Here is a 21,919-nt window from a genome sequence, read left to right on the forward strand (position 1 = left end):
ATCCTGTAACTTTGTTCACTCCATTCTTTGTCTGGAGAACATGCTGATACTCTGGACAGAGTAAGAAAAGTGGACTGGAGTACTACTTAAAAGGTAAATTGAGTTCAAGACACACTTGAATCCTTGCACAGCTTTGGGCAGATCTCTACAGCTCTCAGCATCTCAGTCAATGGATGTTTGTGGGTAATAGCCTTGGTAATGGTGGCTGGTCTCATGCCAATAAAGACCTTAAAGAAACCATTAGTGGATGCTCTAAAGATGTATTTGTCAGGCAAAGTCAGGATAGAGGAGGAGTCTGTCTTGGTTGATGAGGGCTGGGTCAGGGACCAATTAAGCAACCTGGACATCCATAAATCCATGGGCCCTGATGGGATGCACCCGTGGGTGCTGAGGGAGCTGGCGGAAGTCATTGCTAGGCCACTCTCCATCATCTTTGCTAAGTCATGGGGAACAGGAGAGGTGCCTGAGGACTGGAGGAAAGCGAATGTCACTCCATTCTTCAAAAAGGGCAAGAAGGAGGACCCGGGTAACTATAGACCCGTCAGCCTCACCTCCATCCCCGGAAAGGTGATGGAACAACTTGTTCTTGATGCTGTCTCTAGGCACATCAAGGACAGGAGGATCATTAGGGGCACTCAACATGGCTTCACCAAGGGGAAGTCATGCTTAACCAACTTGATAGCCTTTTATGAGGATATAACCCGGTGGATAGAAGATGGTAAAGCTGTGGATATGGTCTACCTTGATTTCAGTAAAGCGTTTGACACAGTCTCCCACAGCATCCTCGCAGCTAAACTGAGGAAGTGTGGTCTGGATGATTGGGTAGTGAGGTGGATTGTGAACTGGCTGAAGGAAAGAAGCCAGAGAGTGGTGGTCAATGGGACAGAGTCCAGTTGGAGGCCTGTGTCTAGCAGAGTCCCTCAAGGGTCGGTACTGGGACCAGTACTATTCAATATATTCATTCATGACTTGGATGAGGGAATAGAGTGCACTATCAGCAAGTTCGCTGATGACACAAAACTGGGAGGAGTGGCTGACACAACGGAAGGCTGCGCAGCCATTCAGAGAGACCTGGACAGGCTGGAGAGTTGGGCGGGGAGAAATTTAATGAAATATAACAAGGGCAAGTGTAGAGTCCTGCATCTGGGCAAGAACAACCCCATGTACCAGTATAAGTTGGGGACAGACCTGTTGGAGAGCAGCATAGGGGAAAGGGACCTGGGGGTCCTAGTGGACAGCAGGATGACCATGAGCCAGCAATGTGCCCTTGTGGCCAAGAAGGCCAATGGCATCCTGGGGTGTATTAGAAGGGGTGTGGTTAGCAGGTCGAGAGAGATTCTCCTCCCCCTCTACTCTGCCCTGGTGAGGCCGCATCTGGAATATTGTGTCCAGTTCTGGGCCCCTCAGTTCAAGAAGGACAGGGAACTGCTAGAGAGAGTCCAGCGCAGAGCCACGAAGATGATTAAGGGAGTGGAACATCTCCCTTATGAGGAGAGGCTGAGGGAGCTGGGTCTCTTTAGCTTGGAGAAGAGGAGACTGAGGGGTGACCTCATTAATGTTTATAAATATGGAAAGGGCAAGTGTCATGAGGATGGAGCCAGGCTCTTCTCAGTGACATCCCTTGACAGGACAAGGGGCAATGGGTGCAAGCTGGAACACAGGAGGTTCTACATAAATATGAGGAAAAACTTTACAGTGAGGGTAACTGAACACTGGAACAGGCTGCCCAGAGAGGTTGTGGAGTCTCCTTCTCTGGAGGCATTCAAAACCCGCCTGGATGCGTTTCTGTGTGACATGATCTAGGTAATCCTGCTCCAGCAGGGGAATTGGCCTAGATGGTCTTTCGAGGTCCCTTCCAATCCCTAACATTCTGCAAATGTAGGATAGCTCTTCTAATGAAGTTCCCTTTGCCAGATACTGCTTGCATCTGCCAAATTTTGACCAACAATGCCAACAGTTTGCCTTAGACAGCTCTCTGTTGTTAAGTCTCAGTAGACACGGTTCTGCCATTCCTGAGGGTGACGTATATACACCCTATCTACAAAACAATCTTCTTGTTACCTTACCAGAAAGACTTAAGGCTGCTGCTCTTTTAAGTGGAGATGTGAGAAGGGGCATGAGAGTTACCTGGACAGCAGTGCTGAGCCTTTTTTTTCCTCCAGTGAAGTACAGACAAAATTTGGTTCAGTCCTGAATAACCTTCTTCTGTTCACAGACACTCATGGATGTGACTCAGACTCTGGCAGCTAAACACTCTCAAGGGTTCCCTAGCACTCACTGCCTTCATCCCCAGGTAAACATACGCCTGTGGGCCCAGGCTCACAAGCAAGAAGCCAAGACTATGTTTGATTTCAGCTTTGGTCAATCAGCCAGATTTTGATTGAGCAACAGCTGTAATATACAAATTTAGGTCAGTAACCAGAACAGAAAGAAAAATAAGACTCAAAAAGAAACCCACACACAGCAAAGATGACTTTAAAACTTAATGACTTAAGTGGCAAAAAAAATGTGAGGTGGCACTGCACAATTGTGCCTCGCTGCTTGCGCACGTGTTTGGATCTGGTGGCATGATTTCTGTCCTTTTTCAATTATAATTTTTAAGCTCATGGGAGAACATACAAAAGTAACACTGGAATTAAAATAAAGACATTAAACACCAGTCCACAGATTGCTTGTCCATTTCTTCTCAAAAAACTATTGAATGGGAAAGCAGAAAGGCCTGAACCAGGAGCTTCACCCCCTCAGCATGCCCTCATCATGAAGTTGGAAGTCATGGTCTTTGCATGCTCTCCTTCCTGCTCTATATATCTTGATGTTCCTGGGCACTACATTGCGTATCTTGAGCGTGGCATTACAGCCTTGGCTCTGGCACCAGCAGCGTAAATAAATGCAGGTAGCTGCCATTCTTTGTCCTGAACTATTGGCATCAGTGCCACTGCAGCTGGCACGCATGGAGTGGAGGACCAAAGTCAGGTAGGAAGCTTGCTGCAGGGTTCTGGTGGGTTGCATACAGCAGCAGGCTGCTTTGCAGGGGGCTGCAGAGCGGCTGGAGTAGGGAATTTCCTTTACAGAAAAGGGAGGCAGGACTGAATTTAAGCATCCATGGGTTATGCAGGAAGGTTTTCTGTTTTCGAGTTTTAGACATGGAACCTGAAGTCTTTAATACAGTTTTCAAATAATATCCAAATGACAGCACTCAAGGAAACTCTAGCAGGACAAATTGGTAGAATTTCCTAACTTTTCAGTGCCTGACAATGTGTTTTGGAGTGAAACACATACAACAAAGGGCCTTTCACAGAAAAATCAGTCCATTTAATAAACAAATGATCTTTGTGTGAAGAAACCAGTGGGGAAAAATAACAAACCATTTTGCATTTTTTGCACTAATGGTTGAAACTGGATAAAGCTTATGGTCTAGAACCTGCAGAATATTTTTATCTAAGTAGATGGACAGTTGTTTAGCTTCACTGTTGGGCAAAATTTGAGGATTTTTATATAATCCAGTTTTAAGTCTTTATGCTGTCATCCAGTCAGTCATCTCTTGACCATACTCATGCTCCTTGCTGACTGTTTCTACTGGTTTATGGATTCCTAATGGTATAAGAAGAAAACAAGGTATTTCCAGCAACATCAGCTGAATGAAACATCCCATATATACAGCTAATTCACACTTATGAAAAAGAATTATTCTTTTGTAGAGTTCAAATGCCTTGACCCAAAACAAAGCTTTCTGAAGTCAGGAAAAAATTGGGGAAGATTGGATCTTGCTGTCTTTATTTAATGAAAAAGTTATCATGAAGGATGTTAAGAAATCAAAGACTTACTGTCTGTCACAGGTCAATAACACTGAAAGAAAACAGAAGTCTCCTGCCCTTCCGCTGTCATGCTCAATCTTACATCACAGGAGAAGCAGTTCAGGTCACCTGTATAACTACTAGGGCTGGTAAAACATGATGACGAAAACTAAATACAAACTTTTAAACTGAGCTGATTATCTGATCACATCTCCTTTTGTTTCTGTTCTCCTCCTTTTTCAGTGTAACCGCTAAGCCAAAATGTATGCAAGCAAATATGTTAAATCTAAACTAAGTATACACAGAACTCCGTAAGTTGTACCATGCTATCAGGGTACAAAGTTCAAGGTTAGTTTCTACGGTATTACTAATTACAACTCTTAGAGAGAGAAAAGAAAACATAAGACAGGGTCTGTAGCATAGCTCATTTTTATTGTTTAAACAGTTTTTGCATAGGAAATATATCCGCTTCCAGTAATTGACTGCAGTATGAGCAGCTGCTAGCAGTATAGGCTGGATATAACAGTAACAATCACATTAAGTCAAGCTTGATTTACACCAGTTTAAAACTTGTGGCAGTTGAGTTCATTTGTAACCTAAAAAAATGTACCAAAAAGAACATTATTATCCTCCAACCAGGCACAATAAAAACCTTTGTTAGCACTCTGGCTAAAAACAGGTCTGATGCCAGAGGGCCCTAATTCCAAAATTAAGTACTTGTACTGTAATGCATCCTACTAGTGAAGGTTCATTACACAAAGACTGTGCGCACCTCCTTTTTAATTAAAATGTAACCTTCGGGATTTATGGCCTACAGTATGGGGAAAAATGCCAAAAGTTTTAAAATGGATCAGCCCTGGTGTGTAGCTAGCAAGCAATAACTGACTACTTGTCACCTACAGTTGTACTAAATTATCTAAAGAAACACACAGCCCTACAAAAGCTGTTCTCAGAGAAATATCATTGAGATGGGGTGCCTCTTCCCAGCTTACTAAAAGTTCTATATGATATAAGCACAAATTAACAGCTTGATGAAGACATAATCTAATGCAGCTCTTGAGAAGCCTATGCTGGGGACTGAGGAACCCCTCACATTCTACAATGTTGTAGAGATTTTTTTTTTTGAAGAAAATGTTATCTGAAACATATTTACAACTGAACTCAACAGAGACTGTGAAACTGAACAGGCACTGCTCATTTGTTTGAGTTTTTTGGTAAACATTTTGCTGGTTTTTGTTTCTTTCTCATTTTGCATCAACTTTTATCAGTCCATGCAACTTCAATGCCCTCAATGAAGAATGCATAATAAGCCATACTTCTTAAAAAACTTCCTTCTGCATATACATTTGCCACATCAGTCCCTGTAGCACAGTTTTCAAAACCATTCTGTAAAAAATACAGTAATACAAAGACTGGCTTTAGTGTCACTAGCTCACACTGCTCTCTGTTTATTTAGGCCACCTTTTGTTTTACTGTTACCATATCATGCAATAAAAGTATCAAAGTCTTATTCTAGGATATTATGATGCTAGTGGCACTGAAGCCCTTTTCACAAATTCAACATACATTTGAATTGCAACACACAGATATTTCTAAAGAGTAATAACTAGTGAACCCTTTTATCATTAAAAAAAACTACTTACAACCATTGAAGAAAAAATTGCAACAAAAAATGTAAAAATTGACCGTTTCCAACTTGTCCCCTTACTATTAACAATGTGACCAACAGAGCTGTGGCACGGAAACAGTACAAAGAGTTGTCATGGCAATAAGTTTGGCTGATGCAAAGGTCATTGTGCAGGGTTAAAGGGCAAAATCAGTGGTCCGTGTTACCCTCCAACTGCAGTGCTCCACCACACCCACACAATTTTGAGGAATTAGAAAAAACTGGGGAACTAGCAGAAAGTGCAAATAAGAAGGAGGCAGTTTTCAGCTGCTTCAGCATGGAGTAGAACATTCAACTTTGAGCTTTTCCTGTTTAACTTGATTAGCCTGCATATGATTTTACTCTCCTTTTTTTTAAAAAAAAAGTTTTCTATAGAAACCCAATAAAAAAGTCCAGGAGCATGCAGCTGGTTAATGTTAACAAAAGACCTTGACAGGACCATGTAAACTATATTGGATGTCATGCTTGGGGCCTTACTGCCAGCAACATTAGAGAGTTGTTTCATTAAAAGTGAATACTGTACACTGAATACGGGATAACTTTCTGCAGCCTTCATAATCTCAAACAGTAAATATAATTTAGATTTAGGTACAGAACACACTCCGGTGTCACAGCTGAGTATGTCCTTGTGCAATTTCTTTCATTAAGTCCTTATGAAGCTACAAGTTGCAAATCCAAAATTCTGCTCCCTGAGGACACAGCTATGTGACACTTAAGTACTGTTTTAGTTCTCTGCCTATCCTGAATTGCTCTGTGAACCTAATCTTAAATACCATCATGTAACAATTACAAAAACTTTTGCTAAAGGCCATATATACTAATAAAAAGACAGTGGTGCTTCCAACATTTTGAAATGCTCTGAAAACCAACTTTTCCAATACTAAATACAACAAAATAACCTTCATAAAATATAACTTTTCTCCATTTACATTTTTAAAGGATTAGTAACCTATGCTTTTCAAGCACAGGAATCTGCGAAAGAACTCCTAAAATGGACAGATTTTTTTTTTTAATACATAAATTAAGAAACTGGAGAGTTTTAACCCAAGTCCAGTTTCCAAACAAGGAACATTCTTGTTTAAAAATGGAAATGACATCCATTTCCATTATAATTGTTAAAAAGTTAGCTTTACAAACAAGGGTATTTTAATTAAAAAAAAATTCTTAACAAAACTATACAGTGTACAAATTACTGTCTACAAGGTAGGCGGTTCATTCAGAAGATCCTCCTTTCTTCTCGCTACTTGAGCTTCACAAATTCATTCACATATTTTCAATAGAGCTGCCCACCTGAACATCACCCCACAACTATATTGCTATAATTAATATTTTTGCCATGTCTTTATGTACAGTCTCCTTCACTGCCTTTTTTTTTCCTTAGTCAAGCCTCAAACGTTCATGTCACTCCAGGGGAAACACACTTCAGTGGCACAGCCATGAGGCCAGGGCTGCAAAGCAACTTAATAAAGGCAGAACAGTGCACATAGAACGGGGTGGCTCGATTTAGTCAGAATACACTTCCTAGTGAAGGAGGAGGCCAGAGACTGGATTTGAGTTCTCAATCTTATCTTAATCTTTTGACTGCTGAGCTTAAAAAAAACAAAACAAAACAAAACAAAACAAAAAAAACAACCCAAAACCAAACCTACAACCAATGAAAAGTTCATTTTCTTCCAAACAGGCTTTTCTATTAGAGAGGCAGGTGGAAAAAACCCACAGTTGCTTAACAACCCAATTCATTCACATGGAAGGAAGGAGTTTGCTTTTTAAAATATTGCATCCGTAAGCTCAATTTTTTCACACAGGAGGTCAGAGATAACAAAAAAGCTCTGTTAAGGGCATCCACCTTCCTACAAGGGCAATCATCATTTTGACTATCGTACTTTGAAGCCTGAACTTGTTTCAACTTCATCCTGGTGTGCTCTCAAAAGCCTAAGGGGGACACCTTGCTAAAGGCACTAATCAAGGACAGCCCCCCAGCACACCCCACTTCTCCCGAACTGCTCAGTATCAGTGCCGTGAGGAAAGGACAATACACACTTTGTTTTACCAGGCCAGAGCCTGAGGTGCACTCTGTGTGGGTCTAGCACATTTCGGTAATCTCAACAGCCATGTGCTTAGTGAATGAATTCACTTACTATGGGGCTCAGAAAAAGAGCAACATAAAGTTGATTTTCATTTTCTTTTGGTGTCTTATCTTTTTATGTGGGGTTTTCTTTTTTTCAGTTTAGCTACAGATAAATCTCAAGGATTTGCTTTTCTACAGCTCCTGTCTCTGTAGCCATTCAGGCCCTGCCTACACACGCATCTCCTGCTGGAGACGTGGGGATGTGCCACCACCATGGCTCATTAGCCACCGTGCTGGCCAGAGACAGAAGGGACTGGCTTTGATGTGCCACTGCCCAGCGCTCAGCGGGGCGGCGTTGCTGGAGCTACACCTCCAGGGTGTAGCAGGTTTTCCAGGGTAGGAAAACCTCCCAAATGCAGAGACAATTGCAAAGGGATGAATTTTCCCACCAGGGTTTCCCCTATCCACAAGTCTATACTGCTTGCACCCTATTAATTCACCCTGTGTTGAGCCACAAATCACAAAGATCTCTGGTGCCCAAGAGATCTCCAGCAACAGGCCCACTACTGACCTGCAAAACATGATTTTACTGGAAATACACTTTTATTTACATCATAGTCTAATTCTGTGCATTAAGAAACTCCTTCCCCACTACAGCCCAGAACTCTCTATCTGACCTGCTGTATGAGAAGACACTGAAAACCTCTGACACAACCTGAGCAGGCTAAAAATTGTAATTCAGATGCTGTGAGCTAACAAACTTGGGGGGAAAAAAAAATAATGTTTTGATGCAGAGAGGAAAAAAAAGGAATATTTACCAGTTAAGCAGACTAAGGGAGGCAAATTCTCTGCAGCAGCAACTCCAGAGTCAACAGGAGTCAGTTGAATTACGCCAAGCAAGGATTTTGGCCCTGTACATGCATTTTCTAGACAAAGCAAGCATCTTTGTCCTTCTGAGCTAAGAACATTTTCTAACGTGAATACTTTAGGATGCAGTATCTTTGCCAGAATGGAAAAGGCTTCATCTCGCTGTGGGTCTTGAGCTCTTTCTTTCTCTGTCTGCCTCTCTCTCCCATTCTCTTTCTCAAGAAAAAAAACCTTAAAACAATTTCCTCAAGTCGAGTCTGCCTCCAACAGAATTCATTATTTATTTTTTAAATCCAGAAATGATTTCAGCTTGCACCCCAGGTGGGAAGTTAAAAAGAGGGAACCGATTCAGGAGTTTGTCACAGTAGGCAGAACAGTCGCTTTGCAGCCCTTGCCTGGCTAAGGGTGCACTGCTTCACAGCTACACTGTAAAGTGTTAAAAATCCTCCCCACCCACCCCAGAATATATATATATGTATGTATAAAAAAAAAAATCCCCTGTCCACCTCTCAGTACAGAAAAGGACCTCATCACACTGCAAAAATAGCAGTACCCACTTTGGTCAATTAAAACAAACAAAAAAAGCATACATTATTTTTTTTTTTTATCTTTTAAATCTGTGTACTTACCTATAATAACCAATACAGCTAAAAGCACTACCTACATAGGCAAAACTTGGTATTGCATAATTCGTATAAATTTGTATCCCCTCCCCCCAATATTAATTGGAAGATGAAAAACATGAAAGGTTAATAGAAAAAACACCAAAATACTGAAAGTATTGCTGGTCGATTACAATTTTTAAGCGGCAACTATACACAGCCATGATATGCTTTATAAATGTGAGATAAAGGTATAACTGTCTAAAAAATCCATGATGTCACACTTTTTTCCCATCTGGAGTATAAAATATTTTGTCATAAAATGGTAAAGGTTTAAAATGATAATAAATGCAGCAAAACAAGTGTAGTGACGTCAATTTTTTTGTGTTTTTTTTTCTTTTTTTGTTTTTTTTCCATTTTTTAGATTTCAAGGCAAGGCACGTAATGTGGACATTATATCTTCGTGCAAATTAAGATTACTGGAAAGAGTATTTTAATTAGTTTTTTTAAAGAGACATAGAGGCAAAATGTCTGCCCATGCACATTTTATTTCTGTCAATATGTGAAAATTGTTGAACAAGGCTAACTTCTGAAAGCACCATGCAAGTTTTCAGCACCCTGTAACTAGACTTACATAAGAGTGCATTATTTAAATATAACATATCCCCATCCTGGTATTACCAGTTTGTAAACGGTAAGCTTTGCCCTTGTGGCATGGATTTGCCTATCTCTTTGTCTCTATGATGCAGATTTTACAGAAAGATGTAAACCCTATGGGTTCTTGATGCAACCAGTAACTTTAAATAAATAAATCCTACTCCTCTGTGGAAGCAGCAGCTAAACCAACATAAGTGCTGTGTTTCCATTGATTTCTTTTTCTCAAGGACATGATTTGTCTTGATTTAATGCCTTTTAATGCCCTCAAAAACTGAGGGGAAAAATAAGTTTGTTCAAAGCATTTTTTATTTCTATTTTTAATCCCCTCAATTTAGAGTCCAAGGGCTGAAGGACTTATAGTGATGACCCCTTAGATATGATTTTTAAATTGCACTTGCCTCTGTGTTTCTTTAGCGGGGAAAACGTTCACTTTTTTCCTTTTCTTTTTTACTGTTGCATGAGGAGATAACACTTTTACCTACATAGAGGCATATCTTCCATAGAGCCTGTGTGTTCATACTGATTGAAAACTTCAAACTGCATAACACACTAGAAAAGGCTGAATTAAGGGCCAAAGTTTAATAAATCCATACTGATAACTAAAGGCTACAGAGCTTATTTTTAAAACATTTAGAAATCAGAGTGTTGAGAAAATGGCTGGCTCACAGCCCTTGTCCTCCCACAGCTCTATTGCTGCTGCCTAGCCTTTGTTTTGTGAGATAACCAGGAATAGTGATCCCATGCGTAAACAACAAGAATACTAAACCAATAAAACTAGTTTATCATGCAAGTATTAAGGCATCTAGAAAGTCAGTTAAAATATACTTTCAGAGACAGAACATCTATTTCCCAGCGGACTTCATATAACAAAGGCTACTTAGCAGAGGCTGCGTTCTACCCATCAGTGAAATATCTTTGACCCTTTGTATGACATTTCAGTTTCAACCATAAGGGAATTAGTGATTGTAAGAGTTGCAATTTCTGGTCTGTTTTTTCTTCTTTCTTCAGTTTCATTTCTCATCCTGTCTTCCTTTTTTTTTGTGATTTTCCTTTTATTTTTTTTTAATTTTTTCCCTCAGTTGCTTGTTTCTGCTTGAAGGAAAGGTTCTCCAATTATGTTCAAACCATAATTTGGGACATTTGTCGGCAGGATTGGTGTCCTATTTGATACTTGAAAAGGAACCAAGCTAGCCCAGGTACCAGGACTGTTGAAAAGGGGAAAGAGATAAGCAGAGAGAGAAAGAGAGAAAAAAAACAAAACATAAATTAAACATGTTGCAAAAACTAGAACACAATGAATTTAAATCAGGGTTAAGCCAATATTCATTATTAATAGCACTACTTAAGATAAAATAAGGAACCAAATTTGTGAATATTACTTGAGATTCTACATCAGTTTTCTTTGTGAAAGTATGACTTATTTGAAAGAAAAATAATTGTGTTGATCTCAGTTGCAATTAGTATTACTGCTGTGTTACACTACGTGCCTGTTTGTTTAGGAAAGCCCCCCAAAATTTCAGATGCAAATATACAGGACAGACACAACTAAACCATACAACTAACACTAAATGGCACCATGGATGTTACTTAAGAGCTACTGAAATACAGTACAGTGTACAGGTTTGCTCTTTTCAAGAACACAATACAAAGGCTCCGTGGTTAAGCTTCCTGTGTGATTTCCTACCCTCTTACATCTCAGCAGTTTATCTTGTCTCAGTCTCAAGATGTGTCTCTGAGGTGTGTGGGTCCCCATGAGAACAGAGGACCTTTAATATTCAAAAACCTGCTTTCTTTACAGATTTTTCCCAAAAGGTATCAGTGCCTGATAGTGAAGGAACACTGGATAACACAGGGCCCAATCATGTAAACACTTGCAGCCAAGGGTAGCCATGAGTCAGGGGTAGCAGCAAGTACCATAAATTTTTCAACCAACGTCTGAGAAAGGAAATATTTTCAAAGGCAATTCAATGAGTTTGGAACTTAAGTCATAATTTCAAAAGCACCCTGTCACTGAGGAGCTTAAGTCCCAATGGCACTCACATGTTTGCCAGGCAACAGCTAGTAGCATGTACCGTACCCAGCAGTATTTGCAAGATGGATACTCAAAGACCTCAGCTGCCTCTATTCAGTACCCAGAGCAGACCCCGAGCAGTTTTTTCCTTAGATGTGTTTCTGGTCACCCAGAAATAGTGGACTTCAGAGAAAGTCTTGTCAAATTTATTCAGAAGAAAAACAGCATAACTATGTCAGCAATCATTGCCGAACAACTAACGCCAGAACTGGGAACACAGCATGCAAACACATGCTTCCTCTGCATCTCATCGTATCGAGTTTTTCTCTGCACTAGGCGTTTCCACAAACACAACAGCTTCACTTGGGAGTACACATTGGGATTAGACGGATTGATAAGCTTCATAGCAACACGTCTGAAGACTAAAACCTTCAGCATATGTTTTGTGCAGGATGGATGCTGGAAGTTTTCTTCCTTCTCTATCTTTGGTCACCCCTCCGCGCTGCTCTCTCCCTGGATGAGCAGATACATTTCTGTGGCATCGGGTGTAAAGAGGAAAACAGACACTTTTTATCTATTCTAAATATGTATGAAATAACTGCATTTCATTTGACAGGTTTATGTGATCATTTCAGTTGTTGCTGTATGAACATTAAAAAAATCTTGCTCTATTTTCAAAATCTAAGATCGGCTAACATGTTTAATTAAAGATTTTTCTTTTTTTTTTTTTTAATTCTATTGACTATTACAAATAAAATAAACTGTTGTTGGAAAAATAACCCCTTTTGAAATTCAAAAATCACAGTTACACTGCAAATCTTGAAATATTCACAAAGACTTAACCCAGTTATGCATGAAAGACTTGTCTAGTATGATCTGATGAAAAGATTATGTTTCAAAAAAAAAATTTCAATACCAGAACCTCATTTAAGAGGCTTAATTGTTTCGACTTATTCTTCATCTTCCTTCACAATTTGTTTTAAAATGCATTTTTTTGTTCCTTCCTCTTGTGATTTCAGTGATGTTAAGAAGTAAATTCTGAAATAACAGACACAATGCAAACCGCTTCCAAGCACAAAGATTTGTAAAAATAGGAACTAATAATAAAACATAAAAACAAAACAAAAACCAAGCAGATTTGTTTGCTCAGGATCTGTCTGAATTTATGTTTTACAGTGCACAGTTCTTTGCTGTCCTGTTACATGGGATTTACAGTGTTTAGTGACTTTAAACAAAATAGAACACTAACTAAAAGAATGTAAATTTTGTGAGGTCAACATGGTATTTAAACAATTTCTGTTGCAAAGGCTAAATACACAGCATCCGGGTTATCTTTCTGAAGATTTACAGTGTACTTCAGTGGTTGGATACATATATATGTAACTTTTTTCTTTGTTTTAAAGTTGACAACCTTCTAAAGACTACGGTGGGTGAAGGAAAGCAGTCAGTACTGATAAAGAACAAATTACTATTTGTAGCAGCTTTCTTATCTACTACTTCGTATAGGAGACAGACATCTTGATTTTGTTGAAAGTGCTCAATAAAAATAAGTTGTAGCAAGTGACTAATAGGACTGTTGTTGCTGTATGACCTACAAATTTAACATAGGTGTTTATCTAAACTTTTCAAGCCTCCCACCTTTTATTATGACCATGACAAAAATGCAGATTGTGACAAAATCATCAATGCTGCTTATGAATGATGAGGGAGTAATCAATCTCCCATGCTAACACTGTGTAGACCCCACAGGAGTTTCGGAAGCTTCCCACGCTGACTTCCAGAGACAGGGCTGCAGGCAACGGAGCACCTGTGGCACCAGGACAGCTACAGGCCATCTGCGTGCAGTGGCTGGAAAAGCCATCGCTCTGTCACCGCTGAAGGCGGGCTGAAGTCCCTGATCTACAGGCACCCGCCAGGCAGTGGCTGGCCCTGCTGGTAGCCGGGAAGGACAGGCTATCCCCTCTGTTCGCTAGCACCTCCTAAGCCACGATCTTCAAGGCTTGACGAGCTCCGGTTGTATTTTAGAAATTAACCTTATCATACTGCAGTTTGATGTAACTCTCTCTCGGGCCACCCCAGCCCTGATACCACTGCCAAGTCTTTACTTCAGAGAAAAGAGGAAACCTGAATGAAAGTTACTGAGGTAAATAGCACTAATCACAGCACAAAGCTCTGAGAACAGCTATGAAACAAAGAATAACCACAAAAATAACTCAGGTTCTGCTAAGCTGCATAAGTATGGCTGTCTATCCAACATTCCCACATACCTCTATCCAACATTCCCACATACCCTATTTCATTTACAGTAAATTTAATTGAACTTTCAACTACCATATGAGCCACACCCTGCTTTGTCGCTCCCCAGTGCTCCTGTGTGCAGCCAAGCCAGATTGACAGCAAGGTCCCCTGTCAGATTTCTCAAACCTGCTCTGAAGGGACCTCTGTGAGCATCGCAGAGTTTAGCTTCTTCCATGGAAACAGTTTCTCTGCAGAGTGTCCTAGCAGAAGTGCCAGTTACTGCTGACTGCAAAGCGCACTCTGCCTGGGGGCCCACATGGGTGGCAATAGCAGGAAAGAGGAAAACACCTTTCCCTTCACCACACTATCCAGCAGTTTGCACAAGTCCCAGGTAAGCTTCCAGCCCTCGGTTTCACAAAAGCAGAGGCAATGCTCTGTCTCTGTTCACTAAGTGCCTGAACACGGGGGAAGCCAAAACTCTTTCCATTGTCCAGGACGCAGGCAATCTGGTTGTCCTTGCAGAAGTTAATGAGATGTCCCTCTGCCCACATGGCTTCTCCTTCAGATAAAAAAGCTTTGGATGTATGAGTGGAATAAAGCAGGTCTACCCCACTCTACAGCTCACTGCTCCTGAGGAAATCTGTGAGCCCTGCGCTGACAAAGGTTATAATATAAATGCCTGTCCCTTGGAATATGAAGTGAGACCTCCAAAAAACTGCTCTAGGCTCAGATTTGAAGAAAATTACATGAGAAGCACCATCAGATATTGCTGTGAGATTCAGACTAGTAGACTTTGTGAGAAAGAGTATGGTTTACAGGACTACCTTCCTGAAGCTCTATACCTCTAAGTAATTTCACTGCCAAAAACAGTTTTCTCTCACCATAACTAGACTATATCAGGTGTGTTATACAGCCACCAGTTCTTTCCCTATCCACAGCAAGTACAATATATTTATCTGTTCAAATGTAATAAAATAGCAAAGGAAAATTCTGCAAGCATCCTACAGGGTTAACATGCTCCATTACAGTTTCCATTACAGTTTTCACACGTTAATTCAATCAAGATTTCTGCTGTGATTTCCTCTTAAAGATAATAATTGCTGTTTCAAGAACCTCTGATTAAAATATTACTGGAAAGGACCACTAGCAGTACTAACTTTATATGTATATACAGTCTGCTTTGGAGGTTATAATAACATAAGGAGTATAATAATGTTAAACAATTACCTAAATGCAATAAAAAATAAATCAAATCAGACCTGAGTAAATCTGAAGGATTTTAGGATTCTTATTTTCCAACAGTTACTACCTTCTTTCTGTTACAGCTTCAGAAGTCTCTAAGAGTATTTCACCATCCAGAAAGGACACCTAAAACAGTGTTTCCTTCTTGCAGCTTTACTACCCTGTGCATGTCCACGCTAGCTTAGACAAGGTAGATCAGATCACGCCAGGTCAGTCTTTGGACACAAAAGGTAGAAATGCCTTTGAAGTCTAGAGAAGTTGCACTAGCGAGTCACCGAGCAAGGTTTGTCTATCTCTGTACTAAGCAAGGGCTCACCCACACAAGTACAGGGAACTTTGCCATTTCAAATTGTTAAGGTCATACGAACTTTATAAACGCAATTGTGCTAACCTCAGTGCCCTGGCTAAATTCCCAAAAGAATTCTGCCAAAAGAATAACCATCCGTCTGGCATCTACTTAACGTGGTACTTCTGTTGCCATTCTAAACTGGTATCTGTAGTTAAACAGTTGCCGAATTTTACCTCCAAGGTAAGCATTTATTTCAAGAGATATATTAAGTATATCTCAGCTTAATTGAGAATGACTTTTATAGTTTAGCGGGCACATACCACCCATATAGCAGATGGAGGAGGTAAAGACATACTGATTTACGCCCAGAGGAGGGAAAAGGGAATTCTGCTGTAAGGATACTTATTCTATTCCCTGCAGACCCCTTTTTGTGATAGTATAACAAAAAAGGGTAAGGAAAGATCAGGAAGAGGCCACAGAGCCCATTACTAACAAAGAAAATCCACAACAGAGGAAAGGCTCAGAGAAATGGTGCATGAACAGGCTGTGTTCTGGACCATGCATGCATGCATGTTTGATGCAGGAACAGGGCTAAGGGAGGTTTGCAAACATGCACATGCACGGAGTGGGCTATGACTAAGTGGACGGCTGCCTCCTATAGAGCCAAACCATGGAGAACGTGGGCTCGGGTTACCAGAGACCATTGGGTCACCTATGAAAAACTGACTGTCCACTTTCCACAGCTACACTGCTTTTCTCCCCAAATACTACCATTTCTAATTTTAATCTGTTAGGTTTTTTACATTAGCACTTTTTAAAAAAATGACTAAAAGTTTTTTTATTAAATTAACATGACTAAATAATAATGCAAACAATCCTAACTGCACCAAAAAAAAAAAAAAAAAAAGCCAACAATGTAGTTTTACTGCTTCAAAAGAAACAATCAGCAGTAAGATGATCAAGAAGAAACTGGAGTAACCAAGGGGTTAAAGATAGAATTTACACTTGGGAATTCTCTATAATATGCTCCTCCTTCCCTAGCAGTTCTGCCAAAAATCATCTGACAGGAAACATAAGATTAAGTTTGTCCTACCTAAGAGAACAAAGAGTGCACAGAACAGGCAAACAGTTCACTGCAGAGCGGGAACTTTTCTAATCCTGCTGGAATCTGCAGTGCTGCTCAAAAAATATTACTGAAGTTGTTTTCTTTACTTTAACATCTTGCTTCTGTATCATCTCATTCATTTTGGTCACACTGCAGTTCTTGCCGCTTCTCCCATAAAGGTTAACTTAAAGCTCCAAACATAATCATGTGGAAAATAGACATTATTGATTCCTATGGTTCATTGTTCCCCCATTCTAAGTTCCTGAAGTTCAAGTTCAATCTGGAATTACATCATGTCTGGTTTCTCCTGGTTACCAGACTGCTTGAGACGTGACCACAGCCACAGAAAAAACAAACAGCCTTCTTCACGCTTCAGCTCCCCTATCGATTCAAACATAAACTTTTTTTCTTTCTCTCAAGTACGCTTCAAGTATGGAGCATGGTTAATTTAGAGATTAAGCTCCAAATTAGATTATCTAATGGCATCTTAATGGATTGCTGACCCATTTCCTGTGGGATGGCAGCATGCAAGTCTGGCTTGAATACAATTAATTTCTTAGGAAGTGTTCTGAAGATGTTTGCCTAGATGGAGAGGAAACATAATGTTCTGCACATCTTTCTGCATTACGGAGTTGGGCAAAACTATTAGAGTTAGCAATTTACATTGATAAAGACCAGAAATCATTAGGTTTTCTTTCTTTGAATACTTCTACAATCAGGATGCTTCCAACTTTTTTGTTCTTAAATTGTAATGAATTGATAATTCTCTTCCAAAACATTGCCCAAGGGGATTGGGGTGGCAAGGGGCAGAAGGTATGAACCATTGCTCTGTTTGCCAAAATGCGCTTGCCACAGCACTGCTGCTGACTGTGTTACTTCACCTGTGTGTTTGCTTGATACCAAAACAACGCAAGGTACTGTGCTACAAAAGCAATCTGCACCCATTCTCAATTCCCTTCCTACTTCTTTCACAAATCAGAGATTATCCCATTTGATTGCCTTATCAGCATTATTATCATAAAGCCAGAGTGGTGCTGGGGGGAAAAAATGATGCTTGGAAAGCTGAACACCCCTACAGCTAGAGCTGAGAAGGAAATTAAGCACTCTGAGAACAGAGCACCCCTCAGCATCTCCAGGAACAAACCAGCTGTTGTACTATGCTTATGTGTCAAGATAACAGACCGAAAGCAGGAAATGCTAACCCAGTGCATTTGCCTGGGTAGTGTAACTGTAACATTAAAGTAACAGTTAGTCCACAAAACTAACACAGAAAGATTGGTAAAAAAATGAATATAAATAACAATAGCTGGGAATAAAAATATATTTGGCAATAGCTGAGTTAAAATGCACGCTTTGGCAATGAAACTTTGCTTACAGTCTGCGAAAGATTTGCAAATACTCAACATGGTCGAAAGAGACCCATCATGCAGGCTTTTATGAGTGGTCCCACTGGAATTAATATCACTGGCGTAATGAGTGGCTGAGATTCAGGCTCAAGCTCATGTTATCAGACTTACACACACACACACTTTTTCTCACTCTCACTCATGTCTCAACTTTACTTGTTGCATATGCTCTTGCTCTCACGTAGCAACAGAGACTGTATTTTCCCAGTTGAGCCTTACAGATTTTCACAGCTTCCCCTCACCTTCTGTCTCTAGGAAAACACTTATTATCACACAACTGTGGTTGTGAAAAAAAGAAGGGTTTTTTTAAATGGATTCTGAGTATATCTTCTTCATAGGTACAGCAAAAACTTGACATAAATGATCTTAAAAATACTTGAGAACTTAATACTACTGATGCGTTTAAAAGTTCGAAGTCCAGCAGACATAATAAAATATATACCATAAACGCTGTAAGTACAAAAAAAAAAAAATTGTAGATGGTTAGGGTATAAATACCCTAATATGCTCCCTAATAGGAGCAAAATAAAAACTACTAGTTCCAAATACCTTACTAAACAACTGGGTGTTTTTTCCCTTTTTTTTTAGGATGCTCACTGGATGTTTTATATAACTTTTTCCTTTAAAGATATCAGAATGTTTAATTCAGCTAAGCAAAGTATTAATCTAGTTTTTATTACCACTATTGCTCGCAAGTCTTCTGGTTTCAAAGAAAATGGTGCAACAATGACTTAAATATTTTGTGAGTTTGCAGGGTTTTTTTGTCTTATATTATTCATATTCTCTTTTTTTTTTGCAAAGTTCAGTCTTTTGCATATGGACCACTACTGTCTTACACCTGGGGCTTTAAATGGCAACAGATACATACTTTTATAAGGAAAGAAAAACCCAGAAGACATATTTTTAAATCTATGTATCGTATTTTGAAATCTATGCTTCATATCTACTATCAGTTATGACAGGCAATTACTAATAAGACAAAGAACATAGAAATAACAGAGTTTTTATCATCATTCACTCTCCCCAAGTTTCCAAAGTGTGGTTCACCAACAATGCTCTACGAAAAAGCTTTCAGCTTGGCCACCTCTGCTACCTTATTTCTGCAGAGACAGGCCAGCTAACATTGAGGCACTGCCAACTTTTTTACTGTCTTGAGGTCAATGATATTTCTGAAAAATCAGTACACTTAAAATAACTACACAAGTCTGCTCTAAAAGGTCAGATCAAGTACCATCAAAATGAGCACTGCAGATTTGAGGAAATCACACAATCAAACATTTATCAAACCATTTTGTGGGGAAAATCTGACTGACTGGACTTGAATATATTTCTTTGCCAACAAGCAACAATTCCTTTTGCAATACATTCTCTTTTTAAGTGTTAGTTTTAGTGTTAGAAGGGCTCACTGCTCCTTAACCTGCGCAGGTATAATTTCTCTTCTTAGATCCTCACCTACATGGGTTTTGAAGAATGTTGTATTCCAAAGCCCAAATCCTAAGAGCCGTCTACCTAGGGAGAACTAACAGTTTGATTCTTTCTCCTCAAAGGCTGTGCTTAATTCAAGGCCAGTTAAGTGTAGCCTAGGCCTGTAAAGAGATGCCCGTGGCAGAATTTGTGCCCAGGTTCATCTGGCAGCACGCTTGTATGTTGGTAGGGTCACAGTAGCAGGCAGCGCTCTGGGAGCGATCTGCAAAGCAGTTTTGTTTATAAAGGTGAGTGGATCATGGAGTATGCTTGCATTCATCACCAAAGTTTCCTTAGTCATTGCCTAGAAATCCTTTTCCCCCCTTTCCTTTCTTTTCATAATTTATGCCCAAGGGTCTTGTGTGATGGGTACTGAAAAACAGAATTCAGCAAACGCTCGGACAGCGCTTCAGCCAGTATAAACTGGCATAGCTTTAGAGGGGGATCAAGTGATGACTGATTAAAATCATTCAAGGATATTCCTAGATAGGCAGTTGTGATATAATTTCCTAACGCCTGTCAATGCCTTGAGAAAGCCACACCCTTTGTAGTGGGAGAATAAATCACCCTCTCTGTGCTATACTAGCTCAGTTTGGCTTCACTCTTGGCCATACACTGAAAACTGTGGCAATTACTGCATGATGGGGATTTATAACATGAATCATAGCCCTTGAGGAGATGAGGTGAATCCATTAGCTAATTTTCCATTGTGCCATTTAATCTATACGGGAAGAAATGACAGCACCTTGCTTTTCCACTACAATTCTTCCAGATTTTAAATATTATTTCAGAAAAATTGCAAAAAGGAAAAGTAAAGCAAAAATGTTCAAGGCATTTAAACTCTGATTTGTAAACAGCACCAGTTTTCAAATTCCATAATTATCCTTCCAAGCTGATATTCAAAAACCACAAACCTTCTAGCAATCCACAGTACAATACAGTGCATCAAAAGGCATTTTGTACATAATACATATACACACTCACACACATACTTACACAAACTATTCAGAAGCACGTATACTTTCATGTGCACACAAATGTCCAAGAAGTATTTAAAATTATTTTGAGAGAGAGCAGCTAATACTTCACCTGTCAGGCTCTCAACCTGCGGGCTTTAAATGTACAACCCCCATTAAGTGCTGAGTGTTGCAGATAATCCTGCACATGAAAGCGGTGAAAAACCCATGTATCACAATTATGCTGATTTGTTTACACACCTATTTAGACACACACACCTCTGCTGTTGCCATAATTCACTACATACCAAGAGATGTAAAAGATAATAATGAGTAATTTATTAATGTACCAGGGGTTAATGGGTTTTATTGTGTTTGCTTTTTTCCCATACAGAAAGAAATTCTCTTTTTTTGTAAATCATTCCTAATTATTCTGTTATTTAGTTGAGAAATAAGATTTTTTATATCTTACCTTCATGTACATGTTAGCGACCTAAATCTACACCAGTCAATTAGTCAGAAGAGTCTCTAAGAACAGTATGGTTATTCATCGTCCAAAACCACCAACACCTCAGACATTCATTATTACACTCATCTATACCACTAACAGCACCATTTTCTTTGTGTTAACCACCAAGCCCCGCAAAATATGACCTTTAATTCTGCAAGCAACATTTTCATTTTTAAAGCCTAAGACCAGTATTCCTTAAATTTACAAACCCTTTACTTTTGACAGCACAGCATTGTCATTCCAGGTGCCTAATGAAGGTAGTTTCAAAATTCAGCTTACACTAAAGATAACACACATGTGTATGAGAGAAATGTTACACACATGTTTTGATCAAATGTTGTCACATATTCCTCTGAAGGCCCGCTAAAACAGACACTGTAGCTCAATGCAACTTTTTTAGAGGTGGTGTAGGGGTGGAAATAATTAAAATGTTACCTTTGCCAAGTAATTCCCAATGTATCCTCACTGGCACTGGGGTATAAATGCCTGCCGTTTTGATTCATGGTCCAGTCACAAATTCTCAGCTGTCAATTGAAACCTAGCAGTCAGATATGGATCGAGCAGTACTACAGTTTTTAGTATTTAAATTAATACATGCAAACTAGTACTGTACATGGCAAAAGCCTTACTTTCCCAAGAAGTAACTTTAAAAAATAGAAGAAAACAAACAAAGAAAAATAACTTATTCTGAGAAATAAATGCCTATAGATTTGCTTAAGATAATGCTACTTTAATATGCTCCTCTATTAATAAAGCATAAAAGAGTAACTAGTGTTTAGCACATAACAATTAGCCATTATTAGATTAAAAACTGAGCTGGAATAAAAGGAAATGTTAATACTCAATAGCAAGATACTTTAAGAAAGGAAATAAAAATGCTGTTTTCTCTAAGCAATGATCTATATAATGTGCATTATGTAAAGGTCAAATATAATCAATATCTTCTAGCATGCATTTTGTGAAACATAGAAGACATGCAATTTATAGAAAATTTGCCCAAGTTAAACAAACTATATGTCCTTATCTTGCTATTTAAGAAGGGT

At 39.4% G+C, this 21,919-nt stretch overlaps 1 protein-coding gene across 4 annotated transcripts in view; it reads right to left on the minus strand.

The window, feature by feature from the left end:
• Positions 1-4,205: 4,205 nt before the first annotated feature.
• Positions 4,206-21,919, minus strand: part of NFIB (nuclear factor I B) — a 193,002-nt gene continuing 175,288 nt past the window's right edge. For 2 of the 4 annotated variants that reach the window (XM_068423851.1, XM_068423850.1), the window contains 2 exons: positions 21,312-21,400; positions 4,206-10,859 (listed from right to left, as the gene is read on the minus strand). In XM_068423851.1, the coding sequence (XP_068279952.1) occupies positions 10,730-10,859; positions 21,312-21,400 (219 nt within the window). In that variant the 3' untranslated portion in view covers positions 4,206-10,729. The remainder of the gene's footprint in view (positions 10,860-21,311; positions 21,401-21,919) is intronic. The other 2 variants (XM_068423853.1, XM_068423852.1) reach the window with 1 other exon arrangement.

This window comes from Nyctibius grandis, chromosome Z (assembly GCF_013368605.1).
Source record: "Nyctibius grandis isolate bNycGra1 chromosome Z, bNycGra1.pri, whole genome shotgun sequence".
In the NCBI taxonomy this organism is placed as follows: domain Eukaryota; kingdom Metazoa; phylum Chordata; class Aves; order Nyctibiiformes; family Nyctibiidae; genus Nyctibius; species Nyctibius grandis.